At 46.9% G+C, this 17,021-nt stretch overlaps 1 protein-coding gene across 8 annotated transcripts in view; it reads left to right on the forward strand.

The window, feature by feature from the left end:
- Positions 1 to 17,021, forward strand: part of arfgef2 (ADP-ribosylation factor guanine nucleotide-exchange factor 2 (brefeldin A-inhibited)) — a 79,672-nt gene that overhangs the window by 51,880 nt on the left and 10,771 nt on the right. For all 8 annotated transcript variants that reach the window (XM_083770158.1, XM_083770157.1, XM_083770161.1 and 5 more), the window contains 9 exons: positions 3,101 to 3,252; positions 4,871 to 5,043; positions 6,395 to 6,555; positions 7,065 to 7,195; positions 10,229 to 10,358; positions 10,849 to 10,984; positions 12,091 to 12,229; positions 13,302 to 13,359; positions 14,740 to 14,848. In XM_083770158.1, the coding sequence (XP_083626284.1) occupies positions 3,101 to 3,252; positions 4,871 to 5,043; positions 6,395 to 6,555; positions 7,065 to 7,195; positions 10,229 to 10,358; positions 10,849 to 10,984; positions 12,091 to 12,229; positions 13,302 to 13,359; positions 14,740 to 14,848 (1,189 nt within the window). The remainder of the gene's footprint in view (positions 1 to 3,100; positions 3,253 to 4,870; positions 5,044 to 6,394; positions 6,556 to 7,064; positions 7,196 to 10,228; positions 10,359 to 10,848; positions 10,985 to 12,090; positions 12,230 to 13,301; positions 13,360 to 14,739; positions 14,849 to 17,021) is intronic.

Below are 17,021 nucleotides of genomic sequence, written 5' to 3' on the forward strand. Positions count from 1 at the left end.
TTTATTTAAAGACCTTTTAAGCGTCGTACGAAGCCAACTCTTGTCGTGACAAATCATGACAACACACACAATATTTCGGGCCAAACAAAATAATTAGAAAGTAGAAAAAAACGGCAGGTTACAACAAATTTTTTGTTGTTTTTCTTCTTTGTAATTATTTATTTGGTCCAAAATATTGTGTGTGTTGTCATGATTTGTCACGACAAGAGTTCCAGTTTGGAACTATAGCCCATAGGCACCCGCTTTATCTCAATGGGATAGTTCCAGCCATAGGAGAAATGTTTGGAACTATAGCCAATAGGCACCCGCTTTGTCTCAATGGGATATTTCCAGCCATAGGAGAAATGTTTGGAACTATAGCCCATAGGCACCCGCTTTGTCTCAATGGGATATTTCCAGCCATAGGAGAAATGTTTGGAACTATAGCCCATAGGCACCCGCTTTGTCTCAATGGGATAGTTCCAGCCATAGGAGAAATGTTTGGAACTATAGCCCAATAGGCACCCGCTTTGTCTCAATGGGATAGTTCCAGACATAGGAGAAATGTTTGGAACTATAGCCCAATAGGCACCCGCTTTGTCTCAATGGGATAGTTCCAGCCATAGGAGAAATGTTTGGAACTATAGCCCATAGGCACCCGCTTTGTCTCAATGGGATATTTCCAGCCATAGGAGAAATGTTTGGAACTATAGCCCATAGGCACCCGCTTTGTCTCAATGGGATAGTTCCAGCCATAGGAGAAATGTTTGGAACTATAGCCCATAGGCTGAGCGACTGGACATTCACAGCCTGTGTGTGTGTGAACGCTGAGCGACTGGACATTCACAGCCTGTGTGTGTGTGAACGCTGAGCGACTGGACATTCACAACCTGTGTGTTTGTTCGCTGAGCGACTGGACATTCACAGCCTGTGTGTTTGTGTAGCGGCCGTTGAATTCTGGTGAAGTGTAGTGTAGTCTAGTTTTTATTTGTTGACGAAATTTTCAGTGTATAATTTAGCCTTTTATAGTTTTAGTCATCATAGCTTAGTTTTCATTTAGTTTCCATTTTAGTTTTCGTCAGTGAAACACTGTAGTCGACGAGATGGCTCTTTAGAATTATTTGTACTCTGCTGGGTGTTTTATTGTATTTGTACATTTATGTATTGTCCTGAATATTATGCATATTGACCTGAGCAAAACAACTCTCCCTCTTGTGTGGATATTATTAACCCATTCTGAACGGGCACCCATTTTGGTGTCAGCATCATGTTATGCTTTAGCTATTTAAAAATAGCAGATCTACAAGCTTGTAGGTCTGCTATTTTTGAAAAATCGAAGAGCGACTGACATTTTTAGAATCTGATCTCAGGTCAGAATGGGTCCATCAGACCAGTGTGTGTCCAGCGGAAACCTCGTATGAATCTGATCTCAGGTCAGAATGGGTTAAAGACACATCTAATCTAGTCGACGAAACCAACACTGCAATGTTTGGAACTATAGCCCATAGGCACCCGCTTTGTCTCAATGGGATAGTTCCAGCCATAGGAGAAATGTTTGGAACTATAGCCCATAGGCATCCGCTTTGTCTCAATGGGATAGTTCCAGCCATAGGAGAAATGTTTGGAACTATAGCCCATAGGCACCCACTTTGTCTCAATGGGATAGTTCCAGCCATAGGAGCAATGTTTGGAACTATAGCCCATAGGCACCCGCTTTGTCTCAATGGGATAGTTCCAGACATAGGAGAAATGTTTGGAGCTATAGCCCATAGGCACCCGCTTTGTCTCAATGGGATAGTTCCAGCCATAGGAGAAATGTTTGGAACTATAGCCCAATAGGCACCCGCTTTGTCTCAATGGGATAGTTCCAGCCATAGGAGAAATGTTTGGAACTATAGCCCATAGGCACCCGCTTTGTCTCAATGGGATATTTCCAGCCATAGGATAAATGTTTGGAACTATAGCCCAATAGGCACCCGCTTTGTCTCAATGGGATAGTTCCAGCCATAGGAGAAATGTTTGGAACTATAGCCCATAGGCACCCGCTTTGTCTCAATGGGATAGTTCCAGACATAGGAGAAATGTTTGGAACTATAGCCCAATAGGCACCCGCTTTGTCTCAATGGGATAGTTCCAGACATAGGAGAAATGTTTGGAGCTATAGCCCAATAGGCACCCGCTTTGTCTCAATGGGATAGTTCCAGCCATAGGAGAAATGTTTGGAACTATAGCCCATAGGCACCCGCTTTGTCTCAATGGGATAGTTCCAGACATAGGAGAAATGTTTGGAACTATAGCCCAATAGGCACCCGCTTTGTCTCAATGGGATAGTTCCAGACATAGGAGAAATGTTTGGAACTATAGCCCATAGGCACCCGCTTTGTCTCAATGGGATAGTTCCAGACATAGGAGAAATGTTTGGAACTACGAGATCAAAGCGTGTCGCTACTAGTACTCTCCTAATCTACACTCTGACGCACACGAGGTCGAAGGTCGAGGTGCTGCAGAACCAATGTTTAGAGGTCAATTCGGATGAAGAGCGATTAACGATTCATTTTCAATTCTGTACTCGCTCGAGATGTCGAGGGGCGACAACGCAAGCATATTGACGTGAGCGCGGTCCCATGAAATTGTGGCGCGCGTGCTCATTCCGTGCACAGTTTCACACGCCCCCCGCGACTTAGTAGCCCTGGATTCTGTTGAGCTGTTTTTTTTTTGACGCTTGCGTTGTCGCGCCCCTCATGAGCAGACCTGTCGTTGATCCAGGTGACAACATCTGCGTTAATCGATGGTCACGACGTGTTGTAAATCTGCTATTTTCACCAGTTTGGGTCCCGGGCAAACGTCTAATTTCTCTTTCGGGGTCACAGGCTAAACTAGAAGAGACATTGGCTAATTTGGCGTACAATGTTTTTTTTTTACCAGAAACAAATGGATCCAAACATCCGTTTTTTATTTCCTTCCTGGTCTTGATGATGATGTCTGACTCTCTAACTGTCTGTCTGTCTGTCTGTTGATGGACTCTCTAACTCTCTAACTGTCTCTGTCTGTCTCTCTGTCTGTCTGTAGGTGGGCTGTCTGTAGGTGGACTCTCTAACTGTCTCTCTCTGTCTGTCTGTAGGTGGGCTGCAACCCCAACGAGGACGTAGCCATCTTCGCCGTGGACTCTCTCCGGCAGCTCTCCATGAAGTTCCTGGAGAAAGGAGAGCTGGCCAACTTCCGCTTCCAGAAGGACTTCCTGCGGCCGTTTGAACACATCATGAAGAAGAACAGGTACCAAAATATAACCTGACCTGAGGTCAGATTATAGAAAAGGTTTTCTAGAATATGTCACTTTTCTGTATACCTATGTTTCTGTAGGTTGTTCTCAAACTATTTCATATTGAGGACCCCCAAATATTGTATGCAATATATGATCAAAGATATGAGTTAAAAAAACGTTCGCTGTGAAAGAAAGAATATATATTAAGATTTCCACACATTTTCCACAAATAGCAGATCTACAAGCTACGAGCTTGTAACACACAGGCAGTGAAACACTGAGGTATATGATGCCTGGAGGATGGTTGAGAGATGACATCTCTAAATGACACAGAAAATGCCCGATATGAAGAGCGTCTGCTAAATGCCTAAATTGTAAAATTGAGTCAAAAGTGTTTTGAATCATGCAGCTGAAAGTACAGTACTAGTCTGAACCCTGACCCGAGACCCACCACCTATTACCCACCCGGTGGGTTTAACCCATTCTGACCGGGCACCCATTTTGGTGTCGGCGTCATGTTATGCTTTAGCTATTGAAAAATAGCAGACCTACAAGCTCGTATCGCGCCACTCGGTGGCGCGATATGAGCTTGTAGATCTGCTATTTTTCTGCTAAATCTGCTATTTTTGAAAAAACGACTGACATTTTTTTAATCTGATCTCAGGTCAGAATGGGTTTAATCAGACCAGTGAGTGTCCATGTGGAAACCTTCGTATGAATCTGATCTCAGGTCAGAATGGGTTTAAGCCGGGTATCCCAGCTTTACCATAAACTCAATAAAATTCACCAGTAGGTTATAATGTTCCATGTTCTCCCAAACGAATCACGCACATGACACACGCCAGTCTTCTCTGCCCCCTCCCTCCCTCCCTCCCTCCCTCCCTCCCTCCCTCCCTCCCTCCCTCCCTCCCTCCTCTCTCCCGTCTCCCTCCCTCCCTCCCTCCCTCCCGTCTCCCTCCCGTCTCCCTCCCTCCCTCCCTCCCTCCCGTCTCCCTCCCTCCCTCCCGTCTCCCTCCCTCCCTCCCGTCTCCCTCCCGTCTCCCTCCCTCCCTCCCTCCCTCCCTCCCTCCCTCCCCCCTCCCTCCGGTCCAGGTCTCCCACCATCAGGGACATGGTGATCCGCTGCGTGGCCCAGATGGTGAACTCTTCTCTCTTCTCTGCCCCCTCAGGTCTCCCACCATCAGGGACATGGTGATCCGCTGTGTGGCCCAGATGGTGAACTCTTCTCTCTTCTCTCCCCAGGTCTCCCACCATCAGGGACATGGTGATCCGCTGTGTGGCCCAGATGGTGAACTCTTCTCTCTTCTCTGCCCCCTCAGGTCTCCCACCATCAGGGACATGGTGATCCGCTGTGTGGCCCAGATGGTGAACTCTTCTCTCTTCTCTGCCCCCTCAGGTCTCCCACCATCAGGGACATGGTGATCCGCTGTGTGGCCCAGATGGTGAACTCTTCTCTCTTCTCTGCCCCCTCAGGTCTCCCACCATCAGGGACATGGTGATCCGCTGCGTGGCCCAGATGGTGAACTCTTCTCTCTTCTCTGCCCCCTCAGGTCTCCCACCATCAGGGACATGGTGATCCGCTGCGTGGCCCAGATGGTGAACTCTTCTCTCTTCTCTGCCCCCTCCCAGGTCTCCCACCATCAGGGACATGGTGATCCGCTGCGTGGCCCAGATGGTGAACTCCCAGGCGGCCAACATCCGCTCCGGCTGGAAGAACATCTTCTCGGTGTTCCACCAGGCGGCCTCGGACCACGACGAGACCATCGTGGAGCTGGCCTTCCAGACCACGGGCCTCATAGTCAGTGAGTATTAGATCCCATAGACCGTGGGGCTGGCCTCATGCCTTCATGCCTGAGTGTCCAAGTTGCTCCTTTTACAACCTGACATGGGAGAGTTTCCCCGGCCGGACGTAGCGAGTGGAAGGAACACGTTATTCCGACCAGTTCCTTTCCCCTCCATCAGGCGCCCCGGCTGGCCAGGGGGAGGCAGTTTAGAGACCAGGATTACTGCATGTTTTTTGTGGGGGTACCTACCCTATAGGGGACACGGGGAGAACGTGTGAGGGTACCTACCCTAGGGGACACGGGGAGAACACGTGAGGGTACCTACCCTAGGGGACACGGGGAGAACATGTGAGGGTACCTACCCTAGGGGACACGGGGAGAACATGTGAGGGTACCTACCCTAGGGGACACGGGGAGAACATGTGAGGGTACCTACCCTAGGGGACACGGGGAGAACATGTGAGGGTACCTACCCTAGGGGACACGGGGAGAACATGTGAGGGTACCTACCCTAGGGGACACAGGGAGAACATGTGAGGGTACCTACCCTAGGGGACACGGGGAGAACATGTGAGGGTACCTACTCTAGGGGACACGGGGAGAACATGTGAGGGTACCTACCCTATAGGGGACACGGGGAGAACATGTGAGGGTACCTACCCTAGGGGACACGGGGAGAACATGTGAGGGTACCTACCCTAGGGGACACGGGGAGAACATGTGAGGGTACCTACCCTAGGGGACACGGGGAGAACATGTGAGGGTACCTACCCTAGGGGACACGGGGAGAACATGTGAGGGTACCTACCCTAGGGGACACGGGGAGAACATGTGAGGGTACCTACTCTAGGGGACACGGGGAGAACATGTGAGGGTACCTATCCTAGGGGACACAGGGAGAACATGTGAGGGTACCTACCCTATAGGGGACACGGGGAGAACATGTGAGGGTACCTACCCTAGGGGACACGGGGAGAACATGTGAGGGTACCTACCCTAGGGGACACGGGGAGAACATGTGAGGGTACCTACCCTAGGGGACACGGGGAGAACATGTGAGGGTACCTACCCTAGGGGACACGGGGAGAACATGTGAGGGTACCTACCCTAGGGGACACGGGGAGAACATGTGAGAGTACCTACCCTAGGGGACACGGGGAGAACATGTGAGGGTACCTACTCTAGGGGACACGGGGAGAACATGTGAGGGTACCTACCCTAGGGGACACGGGGAGAACATGTGAGGGTATCTACCCTAGGGGACACGGGGAGAACATGTGAGGGTACCATACGCTAATGTTTTGTCTGTTGTTGCCCACCTTCCCTCCCTCCCACCCACCTTTCTACCCCCCTCCCTCCCTCCCTCCAGTGAACACCTTCCAGCAGCACTTTGCAGCAGCCATCGACTCCTTCCAGGATGCAGTGAAGTGTCTGTCAGAGTTCGTGTGCAACGCTGCCTTCCCCGACACCAGCATGGAGGCCATCCGGCTCATACGCCACTGTGCGAAATACGTCTCTGAGAGGCCACAGGTAGGAAGCTGTACATGTTACTCATACTGTAAATAAATACGTCTCTGAGAGGCCACAGGTAGGAAGCTGTACATGTTACTCATACTGTAATAAATACGTCTCTGAGAGGCCACAGGTAGGAAGCTGTACATGTTACTCATACTGTAATAAATACGTCTCTGAGAGGCCACAGGTAGGAAGCTGTACATGTTACTCATACTGTAAATAAATACGTCTCTGAGAGGCCACAGGTAGGAAGCTGTACATGTTACTCATACTGTACATAAATACGTCTCTGAGAGGCCACAGGTAGGAAGCTGTACATGTTACTCATACTGTAATAAATACGTCTCTGAGAGGCCACAGGTAGGAGCTGTGATAGCTCGTAGTGCGGCACTCGTTGCCACGCTATGAGCTTGTAGATTTGCTATTTTAAAAGCTAAAGTTTAAAATAATGGTTAGAATCTATGAGGTGACACAGATGCGTTCCAGATCTAAATTGATTAAATGTGTTGTCCCCCCTGGTCCAGGCTCTCAGAGAGTACACCAGTGACGACATGAACGTGGCCCCTGGGGACCGCGTGTGGGTTCGAGGCTGGTTCCCCATCCTGTTTGAGCTCTCCTGCATCATCAACCGCTGCAAGCTGGACGTCAGAACCAGGTAGGACCATAGGACGATACCTTTCAGAACCAGGTAGGACAATACCTTTCAGAACCAGGTAGGACAATGCCCTTTAGAACCAGGTAGGACCACAGCATGACCATAGCACACCTGCAGTGACTGGAAAAAACATATCGTTGCTGTCGGGTCCGAGAGGAAACCACCTTACTCAATCTTCTTTTTTTTCTTTTTTTTGCATAAATCAGTGCTGTTGAACACCCTTTATGTCTGTCTCCAATGTCTACTAAAGCATCTACCACCTTGCCTCCTCTCATGGAAGTAATTGACAGACGTAATAGACTTATATATTAAGTCACAACAGCATTGCTTTGTATTTGGAGTTAGTTGGTTTCTCCCCGACAGTAGAGTTATGTACACAACATTCAGGATGCAGCCTAATGTGCACCACATGTCATGTGACGAAGACAACAGTCCTACAAGCTCACAACGTGCTTCGGCATGACGCGTTGTAAGCAACAACAAACCGTTCTTTCCAGTGTACTTACTGACTCATTGTTGATAGACGGACGTCAAGAACTTCCACAGAAAAGGGAGTTAGATTCTCAAGAAGGGAAGGTGTACCCGATTGCCTGGTTGAGTCACCATTATTAGGAAACGTAACTGACACCATTGGCACACTGTCACGGAACAGTGCACAAACACTGCACTGCACTGTTCCGTGGAAGAAAATACAAGGTTTTTTTGTGACAAATCATGTGTGTTTGTGACAGGGAGTTTGATTCTCAAGAAGGGAAGGTGTACCGGATTGCCTGGTTGAGTCACCATTATTAGGAAACGTGCCCATATAATTGCATGTGTCTGCTCGCTTATAACATAATATTGAAATTAAATCATGACTGACTGTCACAGCGCAAAAAGCATGGAATACAGATGTGTATATTACAGAGAACTACCGTTAAACTTTCCAACAAACTCCGGTAAACTCCCAAATTTGTACCATCAAAACTTTGTAAACTTGAGGTTTACGGGCAAATCTAGTGCCTATAATTGCCCGTTAACTCCTCTTTTCACGCAGTGTGTTAAGGGCTTGATTTCACAATATTACATGCAACAAATTATATCAAGCCCAGGCGTGAACTTAAATGTATTTTTTTCTTTTCGAGTGGTGAAACCACTCCCTTACAGAGCGCTGTGTGGGTGGCTGGCTGGGTAGGTGGGTGCGTCTGAGCACGAAAACAGCATGGTTGTTTTTCACCACCTGTGCACAACATAACACACACACAAACACACACACGGACATATTAGCATTATATATGGTGATTCCGGGTGTGCCAGTACAGTACAGTACAGTAGAGGGACCCCCACACGGTAACTCTGTCATTTCTCAACTGTTTCGGACGCGGGGCGGCTCGTCAGAATCGTCCCGGGCCCTGTGCGTTCCTGTGGGTCTGGAACTCCCCATGGGGTTGCACCACTCACTTCACACGGGTGTGATTTTCTTTATATATATATATATTTATTTTCTTTGATAACCACTGATCTATTCATATCTCACGGTTACCCTTATTCCAAGCTTCCCTTAAACTCAGGTTACCTGATATACAGTATATGGCTTGGTGCAATAACCGCAATATCGCCATACCGCCGGTATGTAACGCATACTTTCTTTTTTTTTTTACTTTTCTTTTTTGTCCGTGCTGTTCTGGCGACCTAAGTTCTAGGCCTACGAGTGCATATGGTGTGATATGAAATGAAAAGTGTATCATAATAATAAAGGAATCAGTGAGTCTCAGTCAGTCTAATCATACCAGCAACACAACAACACCAGAAGGAGTTCAACAAACACAAAATGTGCAACCCAGATTCGGCACAAACAAGGGACTAAACCGTTCCTGGCGGTATGGGGGCCGACAATAACCGCGGTAATAAAAACCCCATACCGCCCCAGCCCTAATACAGTACTGATAGAGCAGACACATGATGACGTGATTATATATGGGTACATTTCCTAATAACGATGACTCAATCAGGAAAGCTGGTACACTAACCTTAATCCCTTCTTGAGATTATATTTCTATCTCCCTTTTCTGTGGAATTTCTTAACCTCAGACGTCCCAGTAACTGACACCGTTGACACACTGACACAGAACAGTGCACAAAAGTTTAGTGCACTGTTCCGTGGAAGAAAATACTATGTTTTTTTGTGACAAATCATGTGTGTTTTCTGTGACAGGGGGCTGACGGTCATGTGTGTGTTTTCTGTGACAGGGGGCTGACGGTCATGTGTGTGTTTTCTGTGACAGGGGACTGACGGTCATGTGTGTGTTTTCTGTGACAGGGGACTGACGGTCATGTATGTGTTTTCTGTGACAGGGGACTGACGGTCATGTGTGTGTTTTCTGTGACAGGGGACTGACGGTCATGTGTGTGTTTTCTGTGACAGGGGACTGACGGTCATGTGTGTGTTTTCTGTGACAGGGGACTGACGGTCATGTATGTGTTTTCTGTGACAGGGGGCTGACGGTCATGTGTGTGTTTTCTGTGACAGGTGACTGACGGTCATGTGTGTGTTTTCTGTGACAGGGGACTGACGGTCATGTGTGTGTTTTCTGTGACAGGGGGCTGACGGTCATGTGTGTGTTTCTGTGACAGGGGGCTGACGGTCATGTATGTGTTTTCTGTGACAGGGGTCTGACGGTCATGTGTGTGTTTTCTGTGACAGGGGGCTGACGGTCATGTGTGTGTTTTCTGTGACAGGGGACTGACGGTCATGTGTGTGTTTTCTGTGACAGGGGACTGATGGTCATGTGTGTGTTTTCTGTGACAGGGGACTGATGGTCATGTGTGTGTTTTCTGTGACAGGGGACTGACGGTCATGTGTGTGTTTTCTGTGACAGGGGACTGATGGTCATGTGTGTGTTTTCTGTGACAGGGGACTGACGGTCATGTGTGTGTTTTCTGTGACAGGGGACTGACGGTCATGTGTGTGTTTTCTGTGACAGGGGACTGATGGTCATGTGTGTGTTTTCTGTGACAGGGGACTGACGGTCATGTGTGTGTTTTCTGTGACAGGGGACTGACGGTCATGTTTGAGATCATGAAGAGCTACGGACACACGTTTGAGAAGCACTGGTGGCACGACCTCTTCAGGATCGTCTTCCGGATCTTTGACAACATGAAGCTGCCGGAGCAGCAGACAGAGGTGATAACATGATAATAATAATGATAACATAATGATAACATGAAGCTGCCGGAGCAGCAGACAGAGGTGATAACATGATAACATGATAATTATAATGATAACATGAAGCTGCCGGAGCAGCAGACAGAGGTGAGCTGACAACATTACTCAAATCCCCCCCCAAAAAACTATGTTCATTATTTTATCTGGGCCCTGGGTGGGGGTGTGGTGCCCTTATGCATGATAAGAGAAGAGCTCCGTCAAGAGTAGAGCTTTATTGGGAAAATTCAGGAGATAAAAGACATGAAATGATTTCTGCTGAAAACAGCCAACCGTAGGTATCGTGTTCCTGTGCTCTCCTGAAAACTCAACACACACATTGATGTTGTTCAATCCAAATAGCCTTTAATGCAACTGGACTGAAAGTTGTTGGCGAAACCCGACAACAGCCGGCTTTTTTGTTTGTAGCCCCATCAGTGTTTGTTTGTGTTTTGATCGGTTTTGTTCACAGAAAACGGAGTGGATGACGACCACATGTAACCACGCGCTGTACGCCATCTGTGACGTGTTCACGCAGTTCTACGAACCGCTCAGTGAGGTTCTGCTCGCCGACATCTTCACCCAGCTGCAGTGGTGTGTCCGACAGGGTGAGTTTAACCTCTTATCTACCTCTCAGTGAGGTGTACATCTTCACCCAGCTGCAGTGGTGTGTCCGACAGGGTGAGTTTAACCTCTTATCTACCTCTGTGAGGTATACATCTTCACACAGCTGCAGTGGTGTGTCCGACAGGGTGAGTTTAACCTCTTATATACCTCTGTGAGGTATACATCTTCACCCAGCTGCAGTGGTGTGTCCGACAGGGTGAGTTTAACCTCTTATATACCTCTGTGAGGTATACATCTTCACCCAGCTGCAGTGGTGTGTCCGACAGGGTGAGTTTAACCTCTTATATACCTCTGTGAGGTATACATCTTCACCCAGCTGCAGTGGTGTGTCAGACAGGGTGAGTTTAACCTCTTATATACCTCTGTGAGGTATACATCTTCACCCAGCTGCAGTGGTGTGTCAGACAGGGTGAGTTTAACCTCTTATATACCTCTGTGAGGTATACATCTTCACCCAGCTGCAGTGGTGTGTCAGACAGGGTGAGTTTAACCTCTTATATACCTCTGTGAGGTATACATCTTCACCCAGCTGCAGTGGTGTGTCAGACAGGGTGAGTGTATCTGATCTAGGCATTCTGAGGGAATCCTGAACGGTCATTTATTCATATTGTATGTTATTGTATGTTATTGTATTAATCACAATGGGGGGGAAAATAATGGTGCAAAAAAAAAACTTTCTTGCAAGACCGTTCAATACACAAACACAATTCTAGCCATGATGAAGACCATATAGGTCGAAACATGTCAGTTGAATAAAGATTTCCTCCTTTTGAACTATTAAGTGTTCCCGGATCTCCGCTTTGTTCTATAGATGGTGTTATCCCGACTGATCCCAGGAGCACCTTTTTACTATTTTTACATTTTGTATAACTGCACCACCTCCTGAGCACCTGGTTGCTTCCTTGCCTCTAGTCTACACAATCACAATCGTTATTATGGTGTACGGTCCATGTTTGTTGACATACTGTACCGTTACCTCCCTGGCCCAACAGACAATGAGCAGCTGTTTGTTGACATACCGTAACCGTCCACTGTACTGTTACCTCCCTGGTCGTAACAATGTACCGTTACCTCCCTGGCCCAACAGACAATGAGCAGCTGGCGCGTTCGGGCACCAACTGTCTGGAGAACCTGGTCATCCTCAACGGGGAGAAGTTCAGCCCGGAGGTGTGGCACGTCACCTGCTCCTGCATGCTGGAGATCTTCCAGAACACCAGCCCGCACGCGTACGTCCCTCCATGACCCACCATGTCATTCCAAGTCTGTTTGTCCACGGGTTAGACTTAGACATGCTGCAAAAGAAAGAATAAGTCTGCACACCGTTTTGAAAGCTCCCCAAACACTTTATTTACCAAGGCGGGGTAAAACACACAAGGTTTCAGCCTCTGTGGCCTTCGTCAGGTATACTGGATAGCAGCGCATATAGGACAGGTGTGTATATATATATATATAGAGTGGAGTGGATAGCAGCGCATATAGGACAGGTGTGTGTATATATATATATATATAGAGAGAGGTATAAGTGGGCAGAAACAAATCAACGAAAAGCAATCACACCTGTGGACACAGTCCCTATTTGGGATTGAACTCAGGACAGAGAATGAAGCCATTAGTAGGCTATCCCTGTGTGGCCACCAGGGGAAGAAATCATCACACACATACAAACATCAAGGACCATATCATATCATAACCCCATCCAAGTGTAGAAAAAGCTCCCTGAGATATACAGAGAGTAGCCTACACATGCTTAGACATACTGTACACCGCTCCAGCATTAAGACCTCAGCTCGGTGTGGGGCGGTCATTTAGCATTGTTTTATAGTTTGACAGTCAACCCCTTTACTCTTAAGTTACCTCTGAGAGTGTAGAAATTAAACCAGACAAACCTGTAAGGTTACAGATACAGTATTTACTGTATTGTTTTAGTTTACACAGTATTTACTCTATACTTAAAATCTCTTTACAATTTTTTTTTTTATTATCCAATAGCGTTTTTTGTTTTAGGTTGAATAGTGTGTGCGCGCGTGTGCATTGGTAGGTTGAAAAGTAGTCAAGTGGTCCTTAATCAGACCAGTGTGTGTCCAGTGGAAACCTCGTATGAATCTGATCTCAGGTCAGAATGGGTTAATCAGACCAGTGTGTGTCCAGTGGAAACCTCGTATGAATCTGATCTCAGGTCAGAATGGGTCTTGGGTAATTAGCATGGTGCCTCCCAGCTCTGACAGCATGTACTTACTGTAGTCACATGACGACATGACTCCTGATCCCACTGCTCTGGTTGGTTGGTTCTCTCCTCAGCTTGTTGTCGTGGAGACCGGCCGGCCAGGAGGAGGAGTCTGGGGACGGCAAGCATACGGTAAGATAAACAAACAATACAAACATTAACCCAGTTGAGCAGAAGCTTCCTCACGTGGTTTACTCTGCAGTATACAGTATGATGATAGTTCCAGTAAATAGTTCCAGTATACAGTATGATGATAGTTCCAGTAAATAGTTCCAGTATACAGTATGATGATAGTTCCAGTAAATAGTTCCAGTATACAGTATGATGATAGTTCCAGTAAATAGTTCCAGTATACAGTATGATGATAGTTCCAGTAAATAGTTCCAGTATACAGTATGATGATAGTTCCAGTAAATAGTTCCAGTATACAGTATGATGATAGTTCCAGTAAATAGTTCCAGTATACAGTATGATGATAGTTCCAGTAAATAGTTCCAGTACACAGTATGATGATAGTTCCAGTAAATAGTTCCAGTACACAGTACGATGATAGTTCCAGTAAATAGTTCCAGTACACAGTATGATGATAGTTCCAGTAAATAGTTCCAGTATACAGTACGATGATAGTTCCAGTAAATAGTTCCAGTATACAGTATGATGATAGTTCCAGTAAATAGTTCCAGTATACAGTACGATGATAGTTCCAGTAAATACAGAATCGTATTCAAACTAGGGCTGTCAAAGTTAACGCACTATTAACTAGTTAACTCACAATCCTTTTAACGGCACTACTTTTTTTGATGCGCGATTAACGCACTGTGAAGTTTGACAGAATGGTTGAGAGACGCATGGCAATTTTACACTGAAGAGTTGTTAAACAGCTGAATTACTTAAGTTAATTTAAGTCTACACAATACAGTTCTTTAGTTTGGGTCTGGAAGGCTAAATGTCATCAAATGGTGGTCCGTGGCTCAAATGCAGAATAAATAATGGGCCTTGATAAGAAAAATCTTGAAAACCACTGATTTAAGGTATATTTAGAACGGATAAAAAATATGCGATTAATTTGCGATTAATCACAGTTAACTATGGACAATCATGCGATTAATCAGATTAAATATTTTTAATCGATTGACAGCCCTAATTCAAACTAGTAGATCTGTCGTGAGTTTAATGTTTGTGTTGAACTGAACACAAACATTAACCCATTCTGACCGGGCACCCATTTTGGTGTCAGCATCATGTTATGCTTTAGCTATTTAAAAATAGCAGATCTACAAGCTCATATCGCGCCACCGAGTGGCGCGATACGAGCTTGTAGGTCTGCTATTTTTGAAAAATCGAAGAGCGACTGACATTTCTAGAATCTGATCTCAGGTCAGAATGGGTTAATCAGACCAGTGTGTGTCCAGTGGAAACCCCTATGAATCTGATCTCAGGTCAGAATGGGTTAAATGCCATTGACAATGCATGGATAATTTACGTCCACATATCCTCTGTCTCTGTCTTCAGGACATTGACTTTGACACTCAGTCACAGAGCAGCTACGACCGGGCGCTCTCTGAGAGAGGACACAGTCAGATGTCTAGTGACGACACCTGCAGGACCAAGTCCAACACTAGTGAGTGCACACACACACACACTCCCTCACTCACTCACTCACTCACACTCACACTAGCCGCGACTTTGGATGTTATCAGCAACAACATATTTTCAGATGGGGGTCGGCGGCCAATTACATATAATCTTGGGGGTCCTTGACATGAAATAGTTTGAGAACCACTGAAACATACTGTAGAAACATAGGGTTTTTCAGAACACTGTCAGGATTTGGAAGACATTTAGTAGAACCTGGTCTCAGGTCTGAATGGGTTCATAATATCATCTCAAGGTTCTTGTGTGTTTCTGTGCGTTGCAGGAGTGTCGGACCAGAAGCTGTTTGGGTTCATAATATCATCTCAATGTTCTGGTGTGTTTCTGTGTGAACCAGGAGTGTCGGACCAGAAGCTGTTTGGGTTCATAATATCATCTCAGTGTTCTGGTGTGTTTCTGTGTGAACCAGGAGTGTCGGACCAGAAGCCGTTTGGGTTCATAATATCATCTCAATGTTCTGGTGTGTTTCTGTGTGAACCAGGAGTGTCGGACCAGAAGCTGTTTGGGTTCATATCATCTCAATGTTCTGGTGTGTTTCTGTGTGTACCAGGAGTGTCGGACCAGAAGCTGTTTGGGTTCATAATATCATCTCAGTGTTCTGGTGTGTTTCTGTGTGTACCAGGAGTGTCTGACCAGAAGCTGTTTGGGTTCATAATATCATCTCAATGTTCTGGTGTGTTTCTGTGTGAACCAGGAGTGTCGGACCAGAAGCTGTTTGGGTTCATAATATCATCTCAATGTTCTGGTGTGTTTCTGTGTGAACCAGGAGTGTCGGACCAGAAGCTGTTTGGGTTCATAATATCATCTCAGTGTTCTGGTGTGTTTCTGTGTGAACCAGGAGTGTCGGACCAGAAGCTGTTTGCCGGGCTGTTGATAAAGTGTGTGGTGTGTTTCTGTGTGTACCAGGAGTGTCTGACCAGAAGCTGTTTGCCGGGCTGTTGATAAAGTGTGTGGTGTGTTTCTGTGTGAACCAGGAGTGTCGGACCAGAAGCTGTTTGCCGGGCTGTTGATAAAGTGTGTGGTGTGTTTCTGTGTGTACCAGGAGTGTCGGACCAGAAGCTGTTTGCCGGGCTGTTGATAAAGTGTGTGGTGTGTTTCTGTGTGAACCAGGAGTGTCTGACCAGAAGCTGTTTGCCGGGCTGTTGATAAAGTGTGTGGTGTGTTTCTGTGTGTACCAGGAGTGTCTGACCAGAAGCTGTTTGCCGGGCTGTTGATAAAGTGTGTGGTGTGTTTCTGTGTGAACCAGGAGTGTCTGACCAGAAGCTGTTTGCCGGGCTGTTGATAAAGTGTGTGGTGTGTTTCTGTGTGAACCAGGAGTGTCTGACCAGAAGCTGTTTGCCGGGCTGTTGATAAAGTGTGTGGTGTGTTTCTGTGTGTACCAGGAGTGTCGGACCAGAAGCTGTTTGCCGGGCTGTTGATAAAGTGTGTGGTGTGTTTCTGTGTGTACCAGGAGTGTCGGACCAGAAGCTGTTTGCCGGGCTGTTGATAAAGTGTGTGGTGTGTTTCTGTGTGTACCAGGAGTGTCTGACCAGAAGCTGTTTGCCGGGCTGTTGATAAAGTGTGTGGTGTGTTTCTGTGTGAACCAGGAGTGTCGGACCAGAAGCTGTTTGCCGGGCTGTTGATAAAGTGTGTGGTGTGTTTCTGTGTGTACCAGGAGTGTCGGACCAGAAGCTGTTTGCCGGGCTGTTGATAAAGTGTGTGGTGTGTTTCTGTGTGAACCAGGAGTGTCTGACCAGAAGCTGTTTGCCGGGCTGTTGATAAAGTGTGTGGTGTGTTTCTGTGTGTACCAGGAGTGTCTGACCAGAAGCTGTTTGCCGGGCTGTTGATAAAGTGTGTGGTGTGTTTCTGTGTGAACCAGGAGTGTCTGACCAGAAGCTGTTTGCCGGGCTGTTGATAAAGTGTGTGGTGTGTTTCTGTGTGAACCAGGAGTGTCTGACCAGAAGCTGTTTGCCGGGCTGTTGATAAAGTGTGTGGTGTGTTTCTGTGTGTACCAGGAGTGTCGGACCAGAAGCTGTTTGCCGGGCTGTTGATAAAGTGTGTGGTGTGTTTCTGTGTGTACCAGGAGTGTCGGACCAGAAGCTGTTTGCCGGGCTGTTGATAAAGTGTGTGGTGTGTTTCTGTGTGTACCAGGAGTGTCGGAC

The sequence above is a fragment of the Protomyctophum parallelum genome (assembly GCF_964188405.1).
Source record: "Protomyctophum parallelum genome assembly, chromosome: 7".
Taxonomy (NCBI): domain Eukaryota; kingdom Metazoa; phylum Chordata; class Actinopteri; order Myctophiformes; family Myctophidae; genus Protomyctophum; species Protomyctophum parallelum.